This window comes from Pelodiscus sinensis, chromosome 5 (assembly GCF_052426305.1).
Source record: "Pelodiscus sinensis isolate ZL-2025 chromosome 5, ASM5242630v1, whole genome shotgun sequence".
In the NCBI taxonomy this organism is placed as follows: domain Eukaryota; kingdom Metazoa; phylum Chordata; order Testudines; family Trionychidae; genus Pelodiscus; species Pelodiscus sinensis.
Genome location: NC_143056.1, coordinates 6,329,638 through 6,349,130, shown reverse-complemented (window position 1 = coordinate 6,349,130; position 19,493 = coordinate 6,329,638). Strand labels below are relative to the sequence as shown.

General features: G+C 46.4%; 1 protein-coding gene across 6 annotated transcripts in view; it reads left to right on the top strand.

The window, feature by feature from the left end:
- The window catches only part of NIN (ninein), a 134,638-nt gene that overhangs the window by 97,278 nt on the left and 17,867 nt on the right, over positions 1–19,493 (top strand). For all 6 annotated transcript variants that reach the window (XM_089778273.1, XM_075926170.2, XM_089778275.1 and 3 more), the window contains 8 exons: positions 1,013–1,126; positions 2,420–2,542; positions 3,981–4,094; positions 5,198–5,344; positions 6,982–7,161; positions 9,152–9,301; positions 11,543–11,644; positions 17,061–17,261. In XM_089778273.1, coding sequence (XP_089634399.1) covers positions 1,013–1,126; positions 2,420–2,542; positions 3,981–4,094; positions 5,198–5,344; positions 6,982–7,161; positions 9,152–9,301; positions 11,543–11,644; positions 17,061–17,261 — 1,131 coding nt within the window. The remainder of the gene's footprint in view (positions 1–1,012; positions 1,127–2,419; positions 2,543–3,980; positions 4,095–5,197; positions 5,345–6,981; positions 7,162–9,151; positions 9,302–11,542; positions 11,645–17,060; positions 17,262–19,493) is intronic.

Sequence of the window (19,493 nt, the reverse complement as noted above, 5' to 3'; positions counted from 1 at the left end):
ATTGCATAAGCACCCCTTGAAACTAGCAGCTTCTCTCCCCATCTCTTAACAGTGTTATGGCATTTAAATATTGCTCTTTCAGTCCCATCTGCAAAGATGGGTGCTCGCAGAAGTGGGGGCGAGGAGCCAGAGGGCCTGCTCTTCGGCAGCGTTTAAAAGGGGCTCCGGAAGCAGATAGAAGAGTTACGGTTCCATTTAAAAAACTAATTGCATGAAACGCAAAGGGGCTGGGCGCTGGTTTTCACAAAGGCCTCATAGGTATTTTGCTAGAGCCAGTTTGGCCTAGAGCAGCAGTGCTCAATTAGGGCGCGTCCACACAGCAGGGCCAAAGCCGAAATAAGCTCCACCGCTTCAGCTGCGTCGATTGCGTCGCTTGAGTCAAAATAGCTCATTTCAGCTTTTGGCGCAGGACGTCCGAGTGAGAGCGCCCTGCCCCCGACTGCCCTTACTCCTCGTGAAATGAGGGTTCCGAGAGTCGGAGGAAGAAGTCCTCCCGCTCGATAGTATTTCGACATTGTCGAAATAACAACCTGTAGTGTAGATAGACACGGATGGTGGTATTTCGGAATAACACTTCTGTGTAGACGTACCCTTAGGGGCCCGCGAGCAGGTTTCAGCGGGTCTGCCAAGCAGGGCCAGCATTTGACTCGGTAGGGCCCCAGGCAGAAAGACGAGGCGCCATCGTCCAGGGCAGAAGCCTGGGACCCTGACCTGAGTCACCTGGGGCTGAAGCCTGAGCAATGTAGTTTTGTGGGGGCCCCCTATGGCCTGGGGCCCAGGCGATGGCCCTAACATGGCCCTGGCTTTTGTATGCTGGACAACAGTTCTGTCACTTGTGGCTGTGGAGTTTTTACAGCATGTGACGGGGTCACTGAAGGAAAAAGATTGAGAACCCGTCGCCTCACATTCCCCCGGACCAGTGGGCAGTCTGTCTCCTGGATTGGTCGTTTGGGCGAGCCTGAGTTTTCAAAGGCCCAGTTCAGTTAGCATTGTGTGCTTTTCCTTTCCCCAGTCATCAACTCTGGTGTCTTCCTTGGAGGCTGAGCTGGCGACCGTCAAGGTTCAAACTCGCTTACTGGAGCAGGAAAACCATCTCCTCAGACAAGAGCTGGAGAAGACCAAACAGGTAAGACCACCCCCATTCCCATTCCCGTCCAGATTGTGCCGATGGTGAATGTAAGCCGCTGGCAGGGTAGTTGCCTTTCGCATTTATATTCTGCTCTCCCAGCGGAGGCGGAAAGAATTAGCTTGTTTGTACAGGAAGGCAGCGACAAAAGAGGAATGCAAATACCCTGGCGGCAAAGTCTCTGGCCGCACAGCAAAAGTATGAAGACTGTTGCTCCCCTCCATCTTCCACCAACAGATGTTCCAAAGCAATGGGCGTTGGGGGCTGGTCTCGACAGTCAAGGGCTGGAAAGGAATATTACAAACTATGGCGTATTACCCAGCTGTGGTTCCCGATTCTCTGTAGCAGCTGGTCATAGCCACGTGGTTTCCCGTATCAGGATTAGTCCGTTCCAGGATTGCTGTACCAATTGATGCCTTACCCCTAAAAGGTTTCAGTAGATAAAAGCTTTACTACCGGAAGCGTTGGTATCATGGTTTCATTTACATGAACAGAGTAGCGCCAGTGAAGTCTTGCTTGCCATGCTGTGATCTCAAATCACTGGAACTGACGTTACCGTCAGGGTTGGATTGTTAACCCCTTTGATCTGGGCTCCATGGACTCAAGTTGTGTGACTGCAAAACGCATCCTCTTTAAGACGGCTCTCTACACACCTGGGCCATGCCTCCGCTGTCTCCACAGCTGTTCATAGTGATGTCATGTCCTGCTCCGAGGGTCCTAGGCTGCTGCGGGGAACATTTTTAGCTTGTGTTTGTGGCTTTTCAAAGGCCGTTGTGCTTCGGTTTTTTACTTCTTAGAAATAGCAGGAGTGTAAGCCCCTGCCCTACCATCGTTTTGCTGGAGAACCTCTGAGACGTCTCAAAGGTGTTTTGGCTCCAACTCATTAGCTGAAGATGAGAGGGCATTGAATCTCTATCTAGGCTCCCTGTTAGCTTAAGCATTAGTCGTAGTTACATGAGCATTCATAAAAGCAAAACCGAGTGTAAAGCAACCTCACTAAAAATCCTGTCCCCTCTAAATTGCTGTTTTTTCACTCTATGGGCTGTTGTGATGGTTTGCTCAGGGGGTCTGAAGAGTAGTTTTTAGAAAGGAATGGAGAAACAATTTGTTGAAATTAACTGTAGCTTTCACTTAAACTGAGGCAGGGACTAAATTTTTAAAGATGCTTGCTCGGTGCCTAGCATGATCCTCATAGAAAGAGCTGTCTAAAATGTTTGTGAATGATGTCATAGACCACAGCAGAAATGCTGCTTGGTAAGCGAACAAGATCTGAGGGATTTCTGTCTCCCACAGCTGCCCAGATGTCCTGATCTCTCTGACTTCCAGAATGAAATTTCTAGTGTAATAATGAAAAATGAAAAGCTGCTGAAAGAAAAAGAAGCCCTCCGTGAGGAGCTAAACAGATGTGTTGATAAGGTAATAAAAATGGCAAACCATATTTCAGACCCCTTGCCGTATCCAACCCTAATTCCTATATAGTCCCTTAGGGTATGTCTAGACTGCATCCCTCTGTCGTCAGAGGGATGTAAATTAGACATATCGAAATTACTAATGAAGCAGGGATTTAAATATCCCGTGCTTCATTAGAATAAAAATAGCTGCCGCTTTTTGTCGCGGCGGCAATTTGCTGGCAAAAAAGTGGCGGTCTGGACAGGGATCAGTCAACAGGGAAAGCCTTTTCCGACCGATCCCTTATGCCTTGTGCAACGAGGTTTACCGGATCAGTCGGAAAAGGCTTTCCTTGTCGACCGATCCCCGTCCAGACTGCCGCTTTTTGCCAGCAAATTGCCACGTTGGCAAAAAGTGGCGGCCATTTTTATTCTAATGAAGCGTGGGATATTTAAATCCCCATTTCATTAGCAATTTCTGTATGTCTAATTTACATCCCTCTGGCGACAGAGGGATGTAGTCTAGACATACCCTTACTCTGTGAAATAACTTTGCTGTCTTTTCCTCTTACAGTTATGCCACATAAATGTGTCTTATTTCAGTATGTCTGTCCAGGTCTCCATGTACTCTGCAGTGTTTGGAATTTGCTGTAAAATCAAATTGTAGCAAATCTGCACTCCAGAATCAAAGCTTTCATTTTAAAAATATCAGTGTTTCTAGACCTTAGGGTTTGTCTAAGTGCAAATTTTGCACTGACTTAAAGTTTGATTTCATATTGTTTTAGTTAACAGTGCTCAAGACTTTGATTGCTTTTATTTTTTTGGTTAAACCGAGCGTCATAAACTAGAATGGAAATAATGAATTCCGTTCTAATTCACACTTGAGTGTTTTGGTGTAAGTGAACCCTCACAATTGGGATTGAGTGTCCGATTTCAGTTTAATTTAAACATTTTTTCCCATGCCAAGAGCCATGGGACCTTGGTGCAGAACTTAAGCCCAGTTCATCCAGGAGTGTACACACCCTTGAGTGTACCATGCACTTCAGAAGATGTAGTGAAACAACCAGTCAAAAGGACAGCCGGCAGTGAGATGGTATTTTCACTGTAGCCTGTACCTTTCGTTTCTAAACTGGTGGCTTTGAACTCAAGCAGTGGAACTGGCATGCAAATTGTATACAGCTCTGTTAGCTCCTTGCTGTACTGCACTTTATCTGAAACCTCATGTAGCTTGAAGCGGTGAGGAGTCCTGTGGCACCTTATAGACTAACCGAAGTGTTGGAGCATAAGCTTTCGTGGGCAAAGACCCATTTGGTCAGATTCAGACTAACATGGCTACCCTTCTGACACTTGACTCATGTAGCTTGACTCTCATCAAAGTCAAGAGCTGGGGAGAGAAATCCCAGCGATATTTTGCATACAGACGAGTGGTGCACTGTTCCCTGTAGTCTTCCTTGCTCTCATTTCAGGTAGCTAAAGTGAACGTCTTAGAGAATGTTATTGCCAGTTTGAAGCAGGAGCAAAAGTCCTGGGATCAACAAAGTCAGGCACTGAAAACGCAGCTCACAGCCTCCCAAGAGAAGGTACGGCCATATGGTTTGTTTTGAAACGGAGACGTTTTTGTTAATTCCTGGGAGAAGGCAGGCGTTTGCACAAAATAACCCTCTTATCCTGTGCAATTAATACCTGGGACATGTCTTCTTTATCACATGAGTGAGTGAAAATTTACCCATCGCACGCTACATCTGTCTCTGGAGAGATAGCTGTGGTTTTATTTCTACTGTTAGGCCTTGTCTACACTTAGCAGGAGATCGGCACCGTGGGGATCCATCTCCCAGGGATCGTTTTCAGTGGGACACGCTAAATCGACGGCTGGTCATGCTCCCATCAACTCCGATACTCCAATGGATGGAGTCGAGTCAGGGGAGTTGACGGGAGAATTCCTCATGTCGATCCCCCGCAGTGGGGATGCTGCAGTAACTTGATCTAAGGTACGTTGACTCGAGCTATGCTATTCGCATAGCTGGAGTTACGCACCTTAGTTCGACATTGTCCCCTAGTGTAGACCTGGCCTTGGATTCCCCTTTGCTTTCACCTGCTTCCCAGTTTCCTGGTATTACCTGGGAAGAGAGATTCTGCACCAGCTAGTACTAATCCCCTTTCCTGCTGCTGCCTCTCTTCTCCCAGCTGGCCTGCCTGGGGAGGAAAGGAGAAAAGGGGCTGGCTTGGCTGACAGCCGTTGTGATTGGATGGCCAGAAGTAACCTCAACAGAAACCCTTCACATTTCCTCCCTTGGCAGGAAGTTATGATGTGGCTGGCAGGAGACACGTGAGTGTTGCATTCAGCGTGTTAGGTCGTTGCTATTTTGGAATGGCTGCTCAGGTCATCTGGCACCTTTCTGGAACAGCTGACAGTGCTGTGCTTTCTCTTCACCTCTTTCTTGTGTCAGGCAGAAAGCCTTTTCATCGTCCCTGTTTGTTTAGGAGCCAAGACTCCTCAAGGAGCCTCACTGTACTCCTCTCATAGCCACTGATAAATCACTCTTGTACCAAATTCACAGACTGGTTATAAATCCCTTGTAGTTGAACTGTTTGCTTTGTTTTGCTTTGCCCATCAGGCAGTCACTAAGAATTTCTGTTTCTTCATTGTGGCCAGTTTAAAGTTTCCCTTTCTCGTACATTTCAGGTCCAGAGTCTAGATGAAGCTCTACAAAATACCAACCTTCAAACGTCCTGGCTAAAATCCGACCTATGGGTATCCCAGGAGGAGAAGGAGACTCTTAAACAGGAAGTGATGTCACTGCACAAGCAACTTCAAAATGCCAGTGACAAGGTAATTCTTGACTAACTACCTTGACCAATACTACATGTTGAACCTCTCTAGTCCGGCAACGTCCGTGGTCCGGCAAGATTTGAGTTAGCTGGATGTCGCTTAACACGGGTATGGCCGAGTTTCCTGCGGTCCCATTAAGTTTACAGCCACCAAGCCTGGCTTGGTGTTCCGTGCTGTTTAGCTCTAATTTAGCCCTAAATGTCTTCTAAGAGCCCCATGAGCGTGGAAGTCTTGGTAATGCTGCTAAACGCTATTGACCTTGTGTAGATCGGCAAATTCTCTGGTTCGGCACCGGTCAGGTCTTGAGGGCGCCGGACTAGTGAGGTTCAACCGGTAGCATAGTCTCAAAATACCCCAGCTTATTATTACCCGACAGTTTCAATTAAAAGAATCGCAATTGCTACTTTCTTTTGAAGCCTATCGTCGTACCCTGCATAGCCTATTCTAATAATGCGTGTATTTTGTTGGCTAAGAACAAATAGCAGCAGAATTTTGCAGATGCAGCAATTACATATTTAACTGTAGACCTCTTGGGAATAATGACATTCTAGCTCCTGTCCCTACCACAGCACTCCTTAAATTGCAGCTGCAGCCTGCGTGGCAGGCTCTCTGCCCAGGGTAGGTGCAGCATGTGCTGGGCAGCACTGCAGCTGCTGGGGGAAAGCTAGTCCCGCCCCTTCTGCCCAAGGTCCCGCCCCTTCTGGGTGCAAGGAGCCAGCCTCCCCCTCATTGCCCAGGTACCCAGCGAGTCTGTCGGCCTCCCTCACCCCACACTTATTTCTGTGGTAATTTGCACTTAAAATAGACTTAAAAGCTAATTATAATGAGTGTCGGGACAGGGTGAAGCTCAATCAGAACCCCCTGTTGAAATGAACTTGCGCCTTAAGAGGGATATTTTTACATCACCTCAGGATAAACTTTCAGTAAAAACAATCTGCATGGTCATTGGCCCCATTTCCTAGGTATAACCACAGTCCTGTGCTAGAGCGGGGCTTCAGAGACTTTGCAGACTGCAGTTGTCCTCACAAGGGACCTTCGTGCTTGGGGAATAGACCCAATGTTCAGTTGCGTGTTGTGGTTTCAAAAGAAGAGTTCATTAAAACAGCCTTTTGCTGTGCTTTGTTTATCGATAAGGAACACGAATACTTGGGGAGGGGGCGTAAGGAGTAATCACTGTTGCAATTTACTTGCATAGTTTATCATTGTGACATACTGTCGTCGTTTCCCTCCCCTCCCCCCCCCCAACCCGGGAAAAGAGCCACACAAGTTTTATAACCAGGACCAAATCCTAGTTCTAAACCCACCATGCTATTTCTTGCCTGGTGAAGCTTGGAAGTGGGGCCGCTTTCTCCATTTGTATATTTGGGCTTGGTTCACAGGGGTGTACTTTTCTGGCAGGCCGCTGGCCATTGTCGCCTGCAGTCCCAGTGAAGAGGAGACCCTTGGGAGGTTTTTTGCCCTGTGCTCAGTACATTGGGTCATTTGGAAAAAGTGGGATGTGTGGAAGCAGGGAAACAGCGATTCCTTTGTTAATAGCGGGGTTTACGGGGCCCTGGGCAATGTAAAAATCCTTCTGAAGACAGACGATGTCTGCTGCTTGGTGTGAGATCTCACCCTGCCTTTCGGTCTGGCTCCAGAACCGGGCTCTGGAACTGGCTGTGCATTCCTCCGGGCTGCCCGCCCAGCAGAAGCAGCTGGGCTGGGAGGAACTGGAACAGCTGATCCGACAGGAGCAGCAGCTGCTGAGGGAAGAGAACGAGAGGCTCCAGAGAGAAGTCCAGAACACTAAAACGGATCTAACACATTCCCGGGAGAAGGTAACGTGTGAGCGCTAACCGATTGGACTGCATCGGGGGGAAGCGGGGGCAAGAGGCGGCCAGCGGGCTGCATCCGGCCCGCCATGCCGCTGGATCTAGCCCGGGGCCGCCTCGCCAGCACCCTTACTGCAAAGCAGCTGCTGCTGCTTTAAACAGCAGGCAGCTAATTACTCTGCAAGTTGGGCAGGGAGGAGAGAGCTTCTGGTGCTGTGCCTGCCTCCTAGTAAAATTCCTAAGCTCCCATTGGCCAGTTTCTGGCCAATAGGAGCTGAGAAATTTTGCTGAAGGCAGGGGAAGTGAATGACTCCTCCCTCCCTGTGCTGGAGCAGCGCCCCCTACACACACACAGGCAGGGAGCCTGTCTCAGGTTCATGCAGAGCTGCTGGCTGGGAGCTGCCTAGGTGAGTACCTCCCAGCCAGAGCCTGCCTCTGGCTCCTCAACTCCTCTATCTGCCCCAAGCCACCCCCAAACCCTCTGTATCCCCTCTCCCCACCTCCTCCAGGTCACAGCTCCCTCCCAGACCCTGCATCCCCCGCCCACGCCAGAATCCTCTCCTGCATGCATACTGCTCCTGGACCCTGCACCCCAAGCCCTCCCCCAGATTATAACCCCCTCCTTCACCCAAAGTCCCTCTCAGACCCCACACTCCCTCCTGCACCCCAGTCCTCTATCCCAAGCTCCCTTCTATACCCCACCCGCTGCCCCAGACCCCGTACCCGCTCCAGAGAAATGCGGCTCTTGACCACTTACCAGAATCTTGGAGTGGCCCCCCCATTAACAATTATTGCCCCCCCTGGACTGGATAGCAACTGCATGCCATACAGAACTCAGGGAACGATGCCCATTCAGCAGCTTGTAATGCACACACGCAAATAAAGCTCACTGGTTTTTTAATAGAAATATTGCAGTAGGGCTGCATAACGTTACCTCCCCGAATGCTCCCTCTGCCACTAGAAGCACTGTTCTGTCAGCGTAGTTGTGTCTATACTGGGGGCTTGCTGGCATAGCTGGGCCAGTAGTGATGAGTGATTTTTCACACCTCTTACCCAACATTGCTAGTCCTATATAAAGTTTTACGAGTAGACCAAAACTGCATATGGACATCTTTGTTTTAAACTGCGCTCCTGTTTTCGGGAGACTTGAGGGTTGAGAACTCATTGTGTCTAATCAAAACTTAATAGAAAACAGGGATAGGCTGGCTTGTAAACTAATTGAAAACCATTAAACTTCTCTTTTTAAAGAGGATCCTTTGCAGAAGTGGCTCTCAACCTTTCCAGACGACTGTGCCCCATTCAGGAGTCTGGTTTGTCTTGCCTCCTCCCAGCTTTCACTTGGCTTAAACTATTTTGTTACAAAATCAGATGTATACATACAGAAGTGGTACAAGTATCAGAGGGGTAGCCGTGTTAGTCTGAATCTGCAAAAGCGACGAGGAGTCCTGTGGCACCTTATAGACTAACTGAAGTGTAGGAGCATAAGCTTTCGTGGGCAAAGACCCACTTCGTCAGATGCATGTCAAGTGGTACAGTACACTGGTACTGAAAAATTGCTGACTTTCTCATATTTAGCATACAATTATAAAATAAATCAATTACATTTCAGTGCAGTATAGAGAGCATGATGCTGACTTTGCTAGTGCTTTTTATGTAGCCTGTTGTAAAACAAGGCAAATATCTAGATGAGTTGATGGATCCCCTGGAAGGCCACTGCATACCCCCAGGGGTGTGTGTACTCCTGGCTGATAATCACTGCTTTACTGGAATTCACAACTTTTGGCTGGCAGTAGGAGGAGGAAGGGTAGACTCCGTTCAAAGTTATTTTGCTAAATATATTTAAAAAGTGGAAAATATTGTGGTTAGGAAATGGGTTGGTAGCTTACATTTGAGTTCAGTTCACTGTCACTTTGGATATGCTGGCCAGTGGAAACTTGACTAGAAAACAGATTCTTCATGCTCTGTGTGTTCCTTGTTCAATCTGTGTGCTTGTTAGGTCCGTCAGCTGGAATCTGTAATCCTTTCCATGAAGCACCAGAAGCATCAAAGCCAGTCTGGCATTGTGAAAGCCATAGAGCAAGAGAAATTAAGTCTGAAGAGAGAATGTGAACAGCTTCAGAAGGAATTGTCCTCTGCGCACAGGAAGGTGAGTTCCAGGCTTTAAAACAAATGATCATTTTTCCGGCTTGACTGGAGCACTCATATGTGCTGCAGTGGCATTTGATCAGATGAAATGCTGGAATTTTATTCACACACACACACACACACACACACACACACACACACACACACACACACACACACACACACACACACACACACACACACACACACACACACACACACACACACACACACACACACACACACACACACACACACACACACACACCTCAGAGAGTTGTGCCCCGCTCTTGTGCGGGCTGGACTCGGGAAGGCACTCTTGTGTTTTCAGTGTGTCACGACTAGCATAGGTGTGCACGGCTTTACATCTTGAGGGTATTTGTGTCAGGAGTGGGGTGTGGCAGCTTGTGCAGCATGATCGGGGAGGGTCTCTCGCTAAGCCCTTGCTCGTCTGCATTAATTACTGTGAGGCACCAGCCCTTAAGTTTGACACTATGAATTTCACATGGAAAGCCACGTTTCTTGTTCCACTACTGAAGCTTCAGAAGGTCAGGTTGCGTTCTGGGCCTTGGGCATGGAATTCTGTGGAGGTATTTCTGCTGCATAAACTTCAGAGGAAGCCAAGGAAAAACTGCCCCTCCGAGTTCACCTGGCTGTTGCTTGCACTTGTGTTGTCGCCCATCAAGGGGGAGGCACACAAACCCTAAACAACCTGTGTCCTTTGGCCTTTTCGTGAGGAGTCCTTGTCTCCCAGCTCTTGCCCAGGATGGGATTCAGAACCTCTGTTACTTCACGCGTTCTTCGGCCTGCAGTTGAGGGGATCTGGTTTTCTACCTCAGTCTTAGAGATGGTTTCCATTTATGTCAAAGGGGTCCCATATTAGGGATGTGGAAGGTTAACCAGTCGACCCAGTAACAGGGGGACCTGGAGCAGTCCTTGCCCACCTAATTAAACAGGATTATACAACCCTATTCCGTATTAATCTGATACTGAATACTTGAGAGCGCCCTGGGGCCAACCATTGACAGTGTTGAGTACTTGCTTATTTATTCTTTGTCTCCTTACTAGTTTTTTCCTGAAGTGCCAAGTTCTATGGTTAGTTGTAGGGGTTTTTAAACAAAGTTGGTAGACCCATAAGCCAAACTGCATTTTTTTTTCCTGTTAGCTTTTTACTAAATTTTGTGTACGGACATAGATGCTTGCACAACAGAAACAACCGACATAACCAACTACAGGTTGGACCTCCCTGCTCTGGCATCCTGGAGACCTGAGTAGTCCCACACAAGGGAGTTCGCCAGACCAGGGGAGGTCAGGCCTCAGACTCTCCCTGATCTCCTCTCCTGGCTGCCGGCCCTAGCCAGTCCACTACCTCGGTCTGCCTGCTGGGCTCTGCTGCCCCTGGCAGGGCTCCTGCCTCCGGTCGCTGGTCCCGCTCTTGTCACCAGCCAATTGGGGTTCCCTGCCCCCAGGACTCTGGCTCTGTGGGCTACCGGCTGCCAGACCGGTTCTGCTTCCAGCCTCTGGGGCTCTCTGGTCCAGCAACATCCTGTGGGACCACAGATGTTGTTGGACCAGACTGTTCCGGACCAGAAAGGTTCAGCCTGTGTACGTAAACTTCTTACAATGTGTTAATCATTTGCTACTTAACTGCAAGTATGTTTGAAATATTGTATGTTATATAATATGAAAGGTTAAAATATAACTTGTATCTGTAGTAGATTTTACAAACAATTTTCTAAAAGTCCACTTAGTTTTAAATTTCAGTGTGCCTTATTCTTCTTTTATGTACAGAAAAACTGAGGGGGGAGGGGGAAAGAAAATCATTAGAATAAAATACACAAAACAGAAGCAAATTGGCAGAGAAAAGTGGGAGGCAGAGGACAGGCATTTAATAGGATTATTCAGATACTTCCAGGGAAGTATTTCAAAGCTCTTAAACTGCAGCAGGGGAGGTTTAGGTTGGACATTAGGAAAAACTTCTTGTCAGGGTGGATAAAAGCACTGGAATAAATTGCCTAGGGAGGTTGTGGAATCTCCATCTCTGGAGATATTTAAGAGCAGATTAGACAGACATCTTATCAGGGATTGTCTAAATAGCACTTGGTCCTGCCCATGAGGGCAGGGGACTGGACTCGATGACCTCTCGAGATCCCTTCCAGTCCTAGTGTTCCGTGATTCTATGATATTGTGGATATGTCTGTTGGGTATACAGGTCTTTCCAAGCAAAACAACACCTCTAACAGAAGTTATTCTCTTTATACAGATCAGTCAGATGAATTCACTTGAACATGAATTGGGAACCATCAATTTGGAAAATGAAGGGCTAAGAAAAAAGCAAGTCAAACTGGATGAACAACTAATGGAGGTACATTTCAATAAATTTAAACGTTCCTGAATTCAAAAGTATGGGACCAGTTATCTCATAGATGGTGTGTTTAAAGATATTTTCCTGGTATCAGTAGGATAGGAATATGAAACACTAATGTGCAAACTTAAAACTGGAAAAGCTGGCCAGGTAGACGTCTCTTGCACATGTCCAGTCACATTTCATTAATCAAGGAACTATGCTGCACAGCAAATGTGTTCCTACAAAGGGGAACCTTTTGTCATAATTTGTGAGAAGAAACTATAACTACTTCAGGCTCAGGATCAAATGGAAGACCAAGGGACAGATTTTTTTGTAGGGCTGTCAATTAATTGCAGTAAACTTGTGATTAACTCAAAGATCACAATTTTGAAAAAATCGATTGTAGTTTTAATCGCACTGTTAAACAATAGCATGCTATTTGACACGCATTAAATGTGTAATGTTTTTCTATGTTTGCAAGTCTATATTGATTTCAATTACAACGCAGGATGCAAAGTGAACACTGTTCACTTTATATTATTTATTACAAATATTTACACTTGAAAAATAATAAAAAAAATAGTATTTTTCAAATTACCTCATACAGCTATTGCCGGGCAGTCTTGTTGCTGTGAATGTGCAACTTACTAAATGCAGATATTTTATTACATAACTGCACTCCAAACCAAAGCAATGCAAAACTAGAGCAGAGCTGGGGATCCTTTTTTGGGTCAAGGGCCGCTGACCTGAGAAGCCCCTGACCTGAGAAGGAGAAAGACCCTCCCCACATTCCCCTCACACACCAGTGCCTAGCGGGGCCCAGGCTAGTAGATTTTGTGTGCTCCAGCCCTGTGGGTGAGTGGCTGGAGCGCCAGCATGGGCTTCCCAATGCTGAGCCTCGGGCTGGATCCAGGCAAGCCGGGGGCTGCATCCGGGCCTGAAGTTCCCCACCCCTGCTGTAGAGCCGATAAGTTCACTCAGCACGACTTCTTGCTAAAGCAAACAAGTTTGTTTACATTCATGGAAGATGCTGCTGCCCACTTCTTATTTACGATGTGACCCGAATTGAGAACAGGCATTCATGTGGGACTTTTATCACTGGCATTGCAAGGCATTTACATGACCAGACATGCTACACATTCAAATGCCCCATCATTCTTCAGCGATTAATTTTTTCATTGTTTAACAGCCCTAATTTTTTGTATCCAAAGTTAAGAGGAAGACTTCAGTGTTTCTACCCAAACCCTATGCAGCAACAATAGCATGAAAACACAATTTTAGGGAGCTATAAATGGTCACTGTCTTGTAACTTCTTACAGCTTAATGACCGTGCATGTTAATTTTAAATAGCTTGCTTTTTAACATAACCAAATATCAGACAAATGTACTTGTCCTGCTGGACGATAGTAAGTTTCTGGGGAGTTTTACTTTGAATGTGTCCTGTTCTTTTTAAGAGCCAGTAACACAAGATGGCTCCTGTGAACACAGAAGAGGGAGAGAAAAATTGCTTGTACTCCTAACTTCTAGTCTGCCTGATTTATTTTTGTGCTTGAAACAAGTTTCTGAAAACACCATTTGAAAGATTTTTTTTCTTATTTATGATGGGAATATTTTGCAGCTGAACTTGAACTTCGAACTCATGACCCTCGGTCTGACCTGATCTCCTGAACTTGAGGGAGAGACTTGTGACGCACAATCGAGTCTTGTGCCAAAATAAGAATGAGAGTATATCCCAGAGGACGCTTGCACAGCGAGCGGCATTATAAAAGACTTTTTTAAAATGGGCTAGAGATGGGCCCCAAGTAGACTGTTAGAAAACACAGTAGTTCAGTTATGTAACTTAAAATATGACTCTACCATCTCCTTGAGAGGTAATTAGTGGCTGACAGGATGTCTGAAATGCTGGTGTTTCTATATATGCTAAAAAAAAAATTCTATTACATGTAAGAAAATTGAAATCATGGGAGCTCAGATATACTAAATGCTCTTGCTCGGGGTGGCTATAAAAGGTGAGGGAAGGGGCTGGCTTCCCAAACTACCAGTCTGGCCTAGAATGTCTTCTGAAGGCCAACTGAGGGGGAGTGTTGATGCCCCCGAACACTCACCCTCCCTGTACTCTGCGGCTGAGGAGGCTGGAGCTGCATGTTGCCCCCACCTCTCCAGGGCGCTCTGGGTGGAAAGGGGGGAGGCTTGGGTAGAAGGGGTGTGGTTGGCAGTGGGGCTGAGGGCTTGCCTTCCCCAGCCCTACCTTCACCCTCTGCCCATGCTTTCGGCTGTTTCTTTCCCCAGTAATTACCATGCGTGGCATTGTATTTCTCTTGTCAAACTTACTCTAGTAACATGCAAGATTTTTCTGTCCTCTCTCCTAAGCTTTTCCCCACAGGTGTGTATAAAACTCACTTGGCGCCTCGCGCGTCCTAACGACTCTTTCTCTCTTGTGCTTCTCCTTTTGTTTGTGGCTAACCTGTGACTAGAACTCAGTGGTTGGAAGTAGCAGAGAAGGGTGCAGTGCTCTGTCTGAGAGTGTGTGTGAAGGTAGCGCAATCATTTTCAACGTACTTCCATCGCATGGAGAAGTCTCGTTTAATTTCTTTCTTACAATGTTAATTGTAGTGGGTTTGTAACGCTCCTTATCTCTGAAGGAGTCACTCTTCATTGTAAGACAGCGAGGCGTACCCTGAGTTCAAACGCTCTATTGCTTATAAAAAGGATGTGGATAGCTCATGAATATTCCATCCAGTAATGTGGCATATCTTTCAAAGTCTGTTCCCGAGATTATTTGCGAAGTCCTAACTGATCAGCTTTTCAGAAGACTAAAACTGGACATCACCAAAATGAAAAGTGGCTCTGAAATGTTATTGTTCTGTGTTCATTTATTAATTCCATTTACTCTTGAGAGGGTTGGTGAGCTCTCTTCATTAACATTGGCAATGTTGCATGCCTGTCATTGTAACTCTCTGGCACACTTTTTAAATGTGGTCAGACTACATCTCTTGCTTAATCTTTCAGGAAGGGCTGTTCCTTTCTCCTCTCTCCCCAGCAGATTAGCATGGCAAAAGATTATACTTTGTTTTTTTTCTGTCTAGGCAAACACTCTTTCATTGACTGTATTTTCCTGAGGCCCTGCTAACATCTGTGCGGTAGTCTAGAAACCTCCATTAGTGATTACTGTGTTCCATTGTCTCCTATGAACTGAAATGCTTTTTTGATAAATCCCATCAGATTCTATTCTATCAATAGAATTCTTTCTTAGCCGATATATTAGGAGAAAGGAGATTAGCTTTTGAACACTGATTCAGGAGGAAGTTCTGATACTCCTGTAGAAATCAAACACACAGTTCTATACTGAGAACATTGTGTATCTTCCTTTTATCCTGCACCAGCGCAGCCAAAGACTAAAGCTGTAGCGTAGACATGGCATGGGCATTCAAACCACTGTGGTTCCCAATAGAGACACGCCCAAGGAATAAAACCACAAACACTAGCTGACTCGTCCTTCTTAACAACACCACTTGGGAGGGAAGAAGCACAGTCATGCTCACGGAAATAAAAAGCCCACAAACAAAGTCTCTTCCTCCAGAGACTCTGGCAGGTGTTTTGAGGCGTCAGGTTAATTATGCAGCTTTTTAAGAGCTATTGTATGTCCAATAGATTGTCAGGAATAGAGCCACTTCCCGCTGTATTCAAATGCATGCTGCATGTCGGTCTTTTGTTTGCTTGTTTGTTTTCAAATATCGCAAGTGATTCTGGATCTCAACTACTTTCGCCTGGAATCGTGTTTTTCAATCCAGTGGGTAATGTCTGGAAAAACGTTAACGTAAAAAAAAATCACGTGTTGAATTGTGTGGCTATTTAAACCAAAATAAATGACTTCTAATCTGTCAGACAACTCCCAGCCTGTTCTGCTGAGGCTTCCATGTTTTTAACGTGAAAATGCCAGAAATGCCAGGGCAGGCTTGCCCTCCTCTGACCCCATGTGTCCTACCACCGCTTGAAAGCAGCACTTCGGCAAATCGGTTAGAACCTGTCAGGCCAGGTCCTCGTTAGGCATTGGCAAGGCTGTCGTATTGGTTAGGGAAGTGATTCCTGCATTTATAGGCAAAGGGCCTAGTTGAGAGACTGCTACACTGGCATAAAACTGCTTTGGAGTTTGGGAAAGTGGTATAAATCACAACCAGAAAAGCACAGAGAGGGTTTGCTGGGATTGATCTCCTGGCAAACCTCTTCTAGGGATGCCCCGTGTCAGAGGGAACCCCTCCAAGACTTTTTCTGTCCCCAGAAGTAGGATTGCTGTTGGGCGCACACTGCTCGTAGCTGGAGGCAACACTTGCGTGACAAGAATATAAAGGTTTCCGTTTTCCAGCACTTAGGGGTAAATATAAAGAATGAGATGGGAGATAATGAATAGCATCATATGACTTAAATCCCACATGCACAGAGCTGAAAACATCCTCCTCTCCATTTTCCTTTAGGAGACTGGCTTTGGGCATCTTAATGACGTTCCCGGCACATGCACTAATCCCAAACTAAAACCGCCTGGCTGAGCCCATCTGAACTTTGGGAAAGCTTGGGCTCAGAATGCCATGACCTGCGCCCATCTTACCAAGCCAGCAACTGCACTGCTTGCTTTGGCCACACGCCTGCTCTGTTGAATACTAAACGTACAGCTAGTGATCGAGCCAAAAACAAAATTTAATACAGAAACTAAAATTTACCAGTAGCTAAGTGAGGTCTGACAGGCTCCTATCAGTAACTAGCCAATGTTTTAAATTGGACATAGGAAAACATGGATCAAAGTTCAGATTTCATTCAATTAAAGCACAAACAAGCATGCATTTCTTTTTAGGCAATGCCCAAAGCTTTCTCTAATCTCAAAGCTTTATATTGTGGGGAAACAAAATCATTGTAGAACAGCTAATACAGGTTGAACCTCTCTGGTCCGGCACTCTCGGGTCTGGCAACGTCTGTGGTCCGGCATGATTTGAGTTAGCTAGATGTCCACTTAAGACAGGTGTGACCGAGTTTCCTGCGGTCCCATAAAGTTCACAGCTACCAGGCCTGGCTCTCGGTGTTCTGTGCTGTTTAGATCTAATTTAGCCCTAAATGTCTTCTAAGAGCCCAGTGAGCAATGGAAGTGTTGGTATTGCTGCTAAATGCTATTGACCTTCTGTAGTTTGGCAAATTCTCTGGTTCGGCACTGGTCAGGTCTTGAAGGCGCCGGACTAGAGAGGTTCAACCTATACAGTGCATGTGTGCACCATCAGATCAAGTTTGTTTGAGTCAGTTGTAAAGAAAAGAGCTTGCCGAAGTCATGATGCTGGTTTCTGGTAGGTTCCAGTGGCATACGCTAGTACTTAGCTACTTACTGACTAGCTCTGCTGGTTGAAGTGTCGTCAACCTTATTCCTAATGGCTGGTTTTGGTTTATTGCTCAGATGCTACACGGGGGCTCCGGTGTGATGATTAGCCAGTCCCAGCACTCTCGGGAGCTGCAGCAGCTCCAGCAGCAAGGCTGTGCTATGGTGCCCAAGGAGCAGTTCCTGCAACTCCAACATCAGCTACAGCAGGCCGAGAGGAGTCGTCAGCGGCTGCAGGAGGAGCTTGAAAATAGACCCTCTGAAACAAACATGCCACAGGTACAACCTCCTTTACTGTGCCGCTTCCCAGTTAGCCAGTGTATCTGATTCGCTGTCCTGATGGGTTCCGTGCTGGGGTGATCCTTTCTCTGTTTATGCCAGTTCCAACACCTGGATCTCTTCCTGCTGCAGCAGTCTGTATAGCACGCCCTCATTTGGCATCTCGTTTGAAACCGTCGCCTTCAGGCTTTCCTACTAACCGTTCCCACCTAGCTATTACCAGCTTTCCTCCTTGTGAGCTCTGTTTTTGATTGGACAGTGCACTGGTTTTTTTTTATATTTTTAAGAGTGGCCAAGTATTTAAAGGAGCAAGCATACAAATTGCACATGCATCTGGGTGGGAAGCATACAGAACTAGCAAAGTATATCACTGTCCCATGGAGTCCAGTTAAATTCCCTCCCCAAACAGCTGTGGCCAGGGGAGAGGCACCCCTCCCTGCCAGCCCCAGCATGGAGCTGCCCCTCCCTGTCCCCATCTGAGCACTGGCTCCCAGCCAATGGGGGCTGAGAGGCGGTGCTTGTGAGCCAGAGCAGCAAGCTTCATCTCCCACCCCCTCCCGGGAGTTGGACCTGCAGGCTGCTTCTGGGGCACAGCCTCAGCTCAGCTCTGCTAACCAAGAGCTGCCCAGGTAAGCCCCACCCTGAGCCACCTCCTGCACCCCAAAACCCTCATCCCCACTCCAGAGACCACGCCCCCAGCCAGAGCCTTCACCCCCTCCCACGCTCCCACTGTCGGAGCCCCATCCCACACCTGGAGCCCCCATTTAGGGTTTCTGGCCCCACCTCCACCATACACTGTCTGTGTGTGGAATTACTTTTATGTGACACATCACCTCCAGAGTGGTGCACATGGCAAAAGTCGTTCCACATGCGGACATGAAACATTAGCGGGAACACTGGAGGTCAGGTGTTTCAGATACAGGCTGACTTAATACAGACACTTACAACCACTTCTGTAAGTGTCACTGCAGTTTCATTAGTGTCCGGTATTGGAGGAGACCTTCTGGAAGGTGGCGTTATGATAAAGTTTAGAAACCATGATCGTTCATGAAGGAACACTTAAAACAAATTTTCTGGACTGAATTGCAGCCACTATTCATTTGGTGTGGGCTTGCCAATGCAGTTTTCATCCAGTTTCTTGTACTATTTGAACAATAAAATGTAACCCAAAGGTGCAAGAAGTGTGTTATAGGAGATAATGCAGACGCACAGGTAAGAAATCTGGCATTTCCAGTGTAAACTACAGTTTGGGGAGTTTATCTCTACCACTTTAAATTGCTTCAAAAACCAAACCATAATGTAGAAACAGCCAGACTGGGTCAGACCAATGGTCCATCTAGCCCAATATCCTGTCTTCTACAGTAGCTAATGCCAGCTGCCCTAGAGGGAATGAACAGAACAAGTAATCATCAACTGATCCCTCCCTTCTCACCCATTTCCAACACCTGACAGGGACTAGAGAAACCATCTCTGCCCGTTGTCACTAATAACCATTGATGGACCGATCCTCCATGAATTTATCTAGCTCTTTTTTTTGAACCCTGTTATAGTCTTGGACTTCACAACATTCTCTGGCAAGGAGTTCCACAGGTTGACTATGCACTGTGTCAAGTACTTCCTTGTGTTTGTTTTAAACCTGCTGCTTTTCATTTAATTTGGTAATCCCTAATTCTCAAGTTATGAGAGATTAAACAACACTTCCTTATTTACTTTCTCCACACCAGTCAGGATTTTATAGACCTCTCTCATCCCCCCTTTAGTCATCGCTTTTCAAGCTGAAAAGTCCCAGTCTTATTAATCATATGGCAGCCATTCCATATCCCTAATAGTTTTTGTTGCCCTTTCCTGAACCTTTTCTAATTCCAAGATATCATTTTTGAGATGGGGCAACCATATCTGCAGTGTTCGGGATGTAAGCGTACCATGGATTTATATAGAGACAATAAAATATTCTCTGTCTTCTTATCTATTCCTTTCTTAGTGATTCCCAATATTCCGTTTGCTTTTTTGATTGTTGTTGCACATTAAGTGGCTGTTTTCAGAGAACTATCCACCATGACTCCAAGATCTTTGAGTGAGAACAGCTCATTTAGATCCTATCATTTTATATGTATGTATTGCTGGGATAATGTTTTCCAATATGCATTACTTTGCATTGATCAACACTGTACTTCATCTGCCATTTTTTGCCCAATCACTCAGTTCTGAGAGATCTGTTTGTAGCTCTTCACG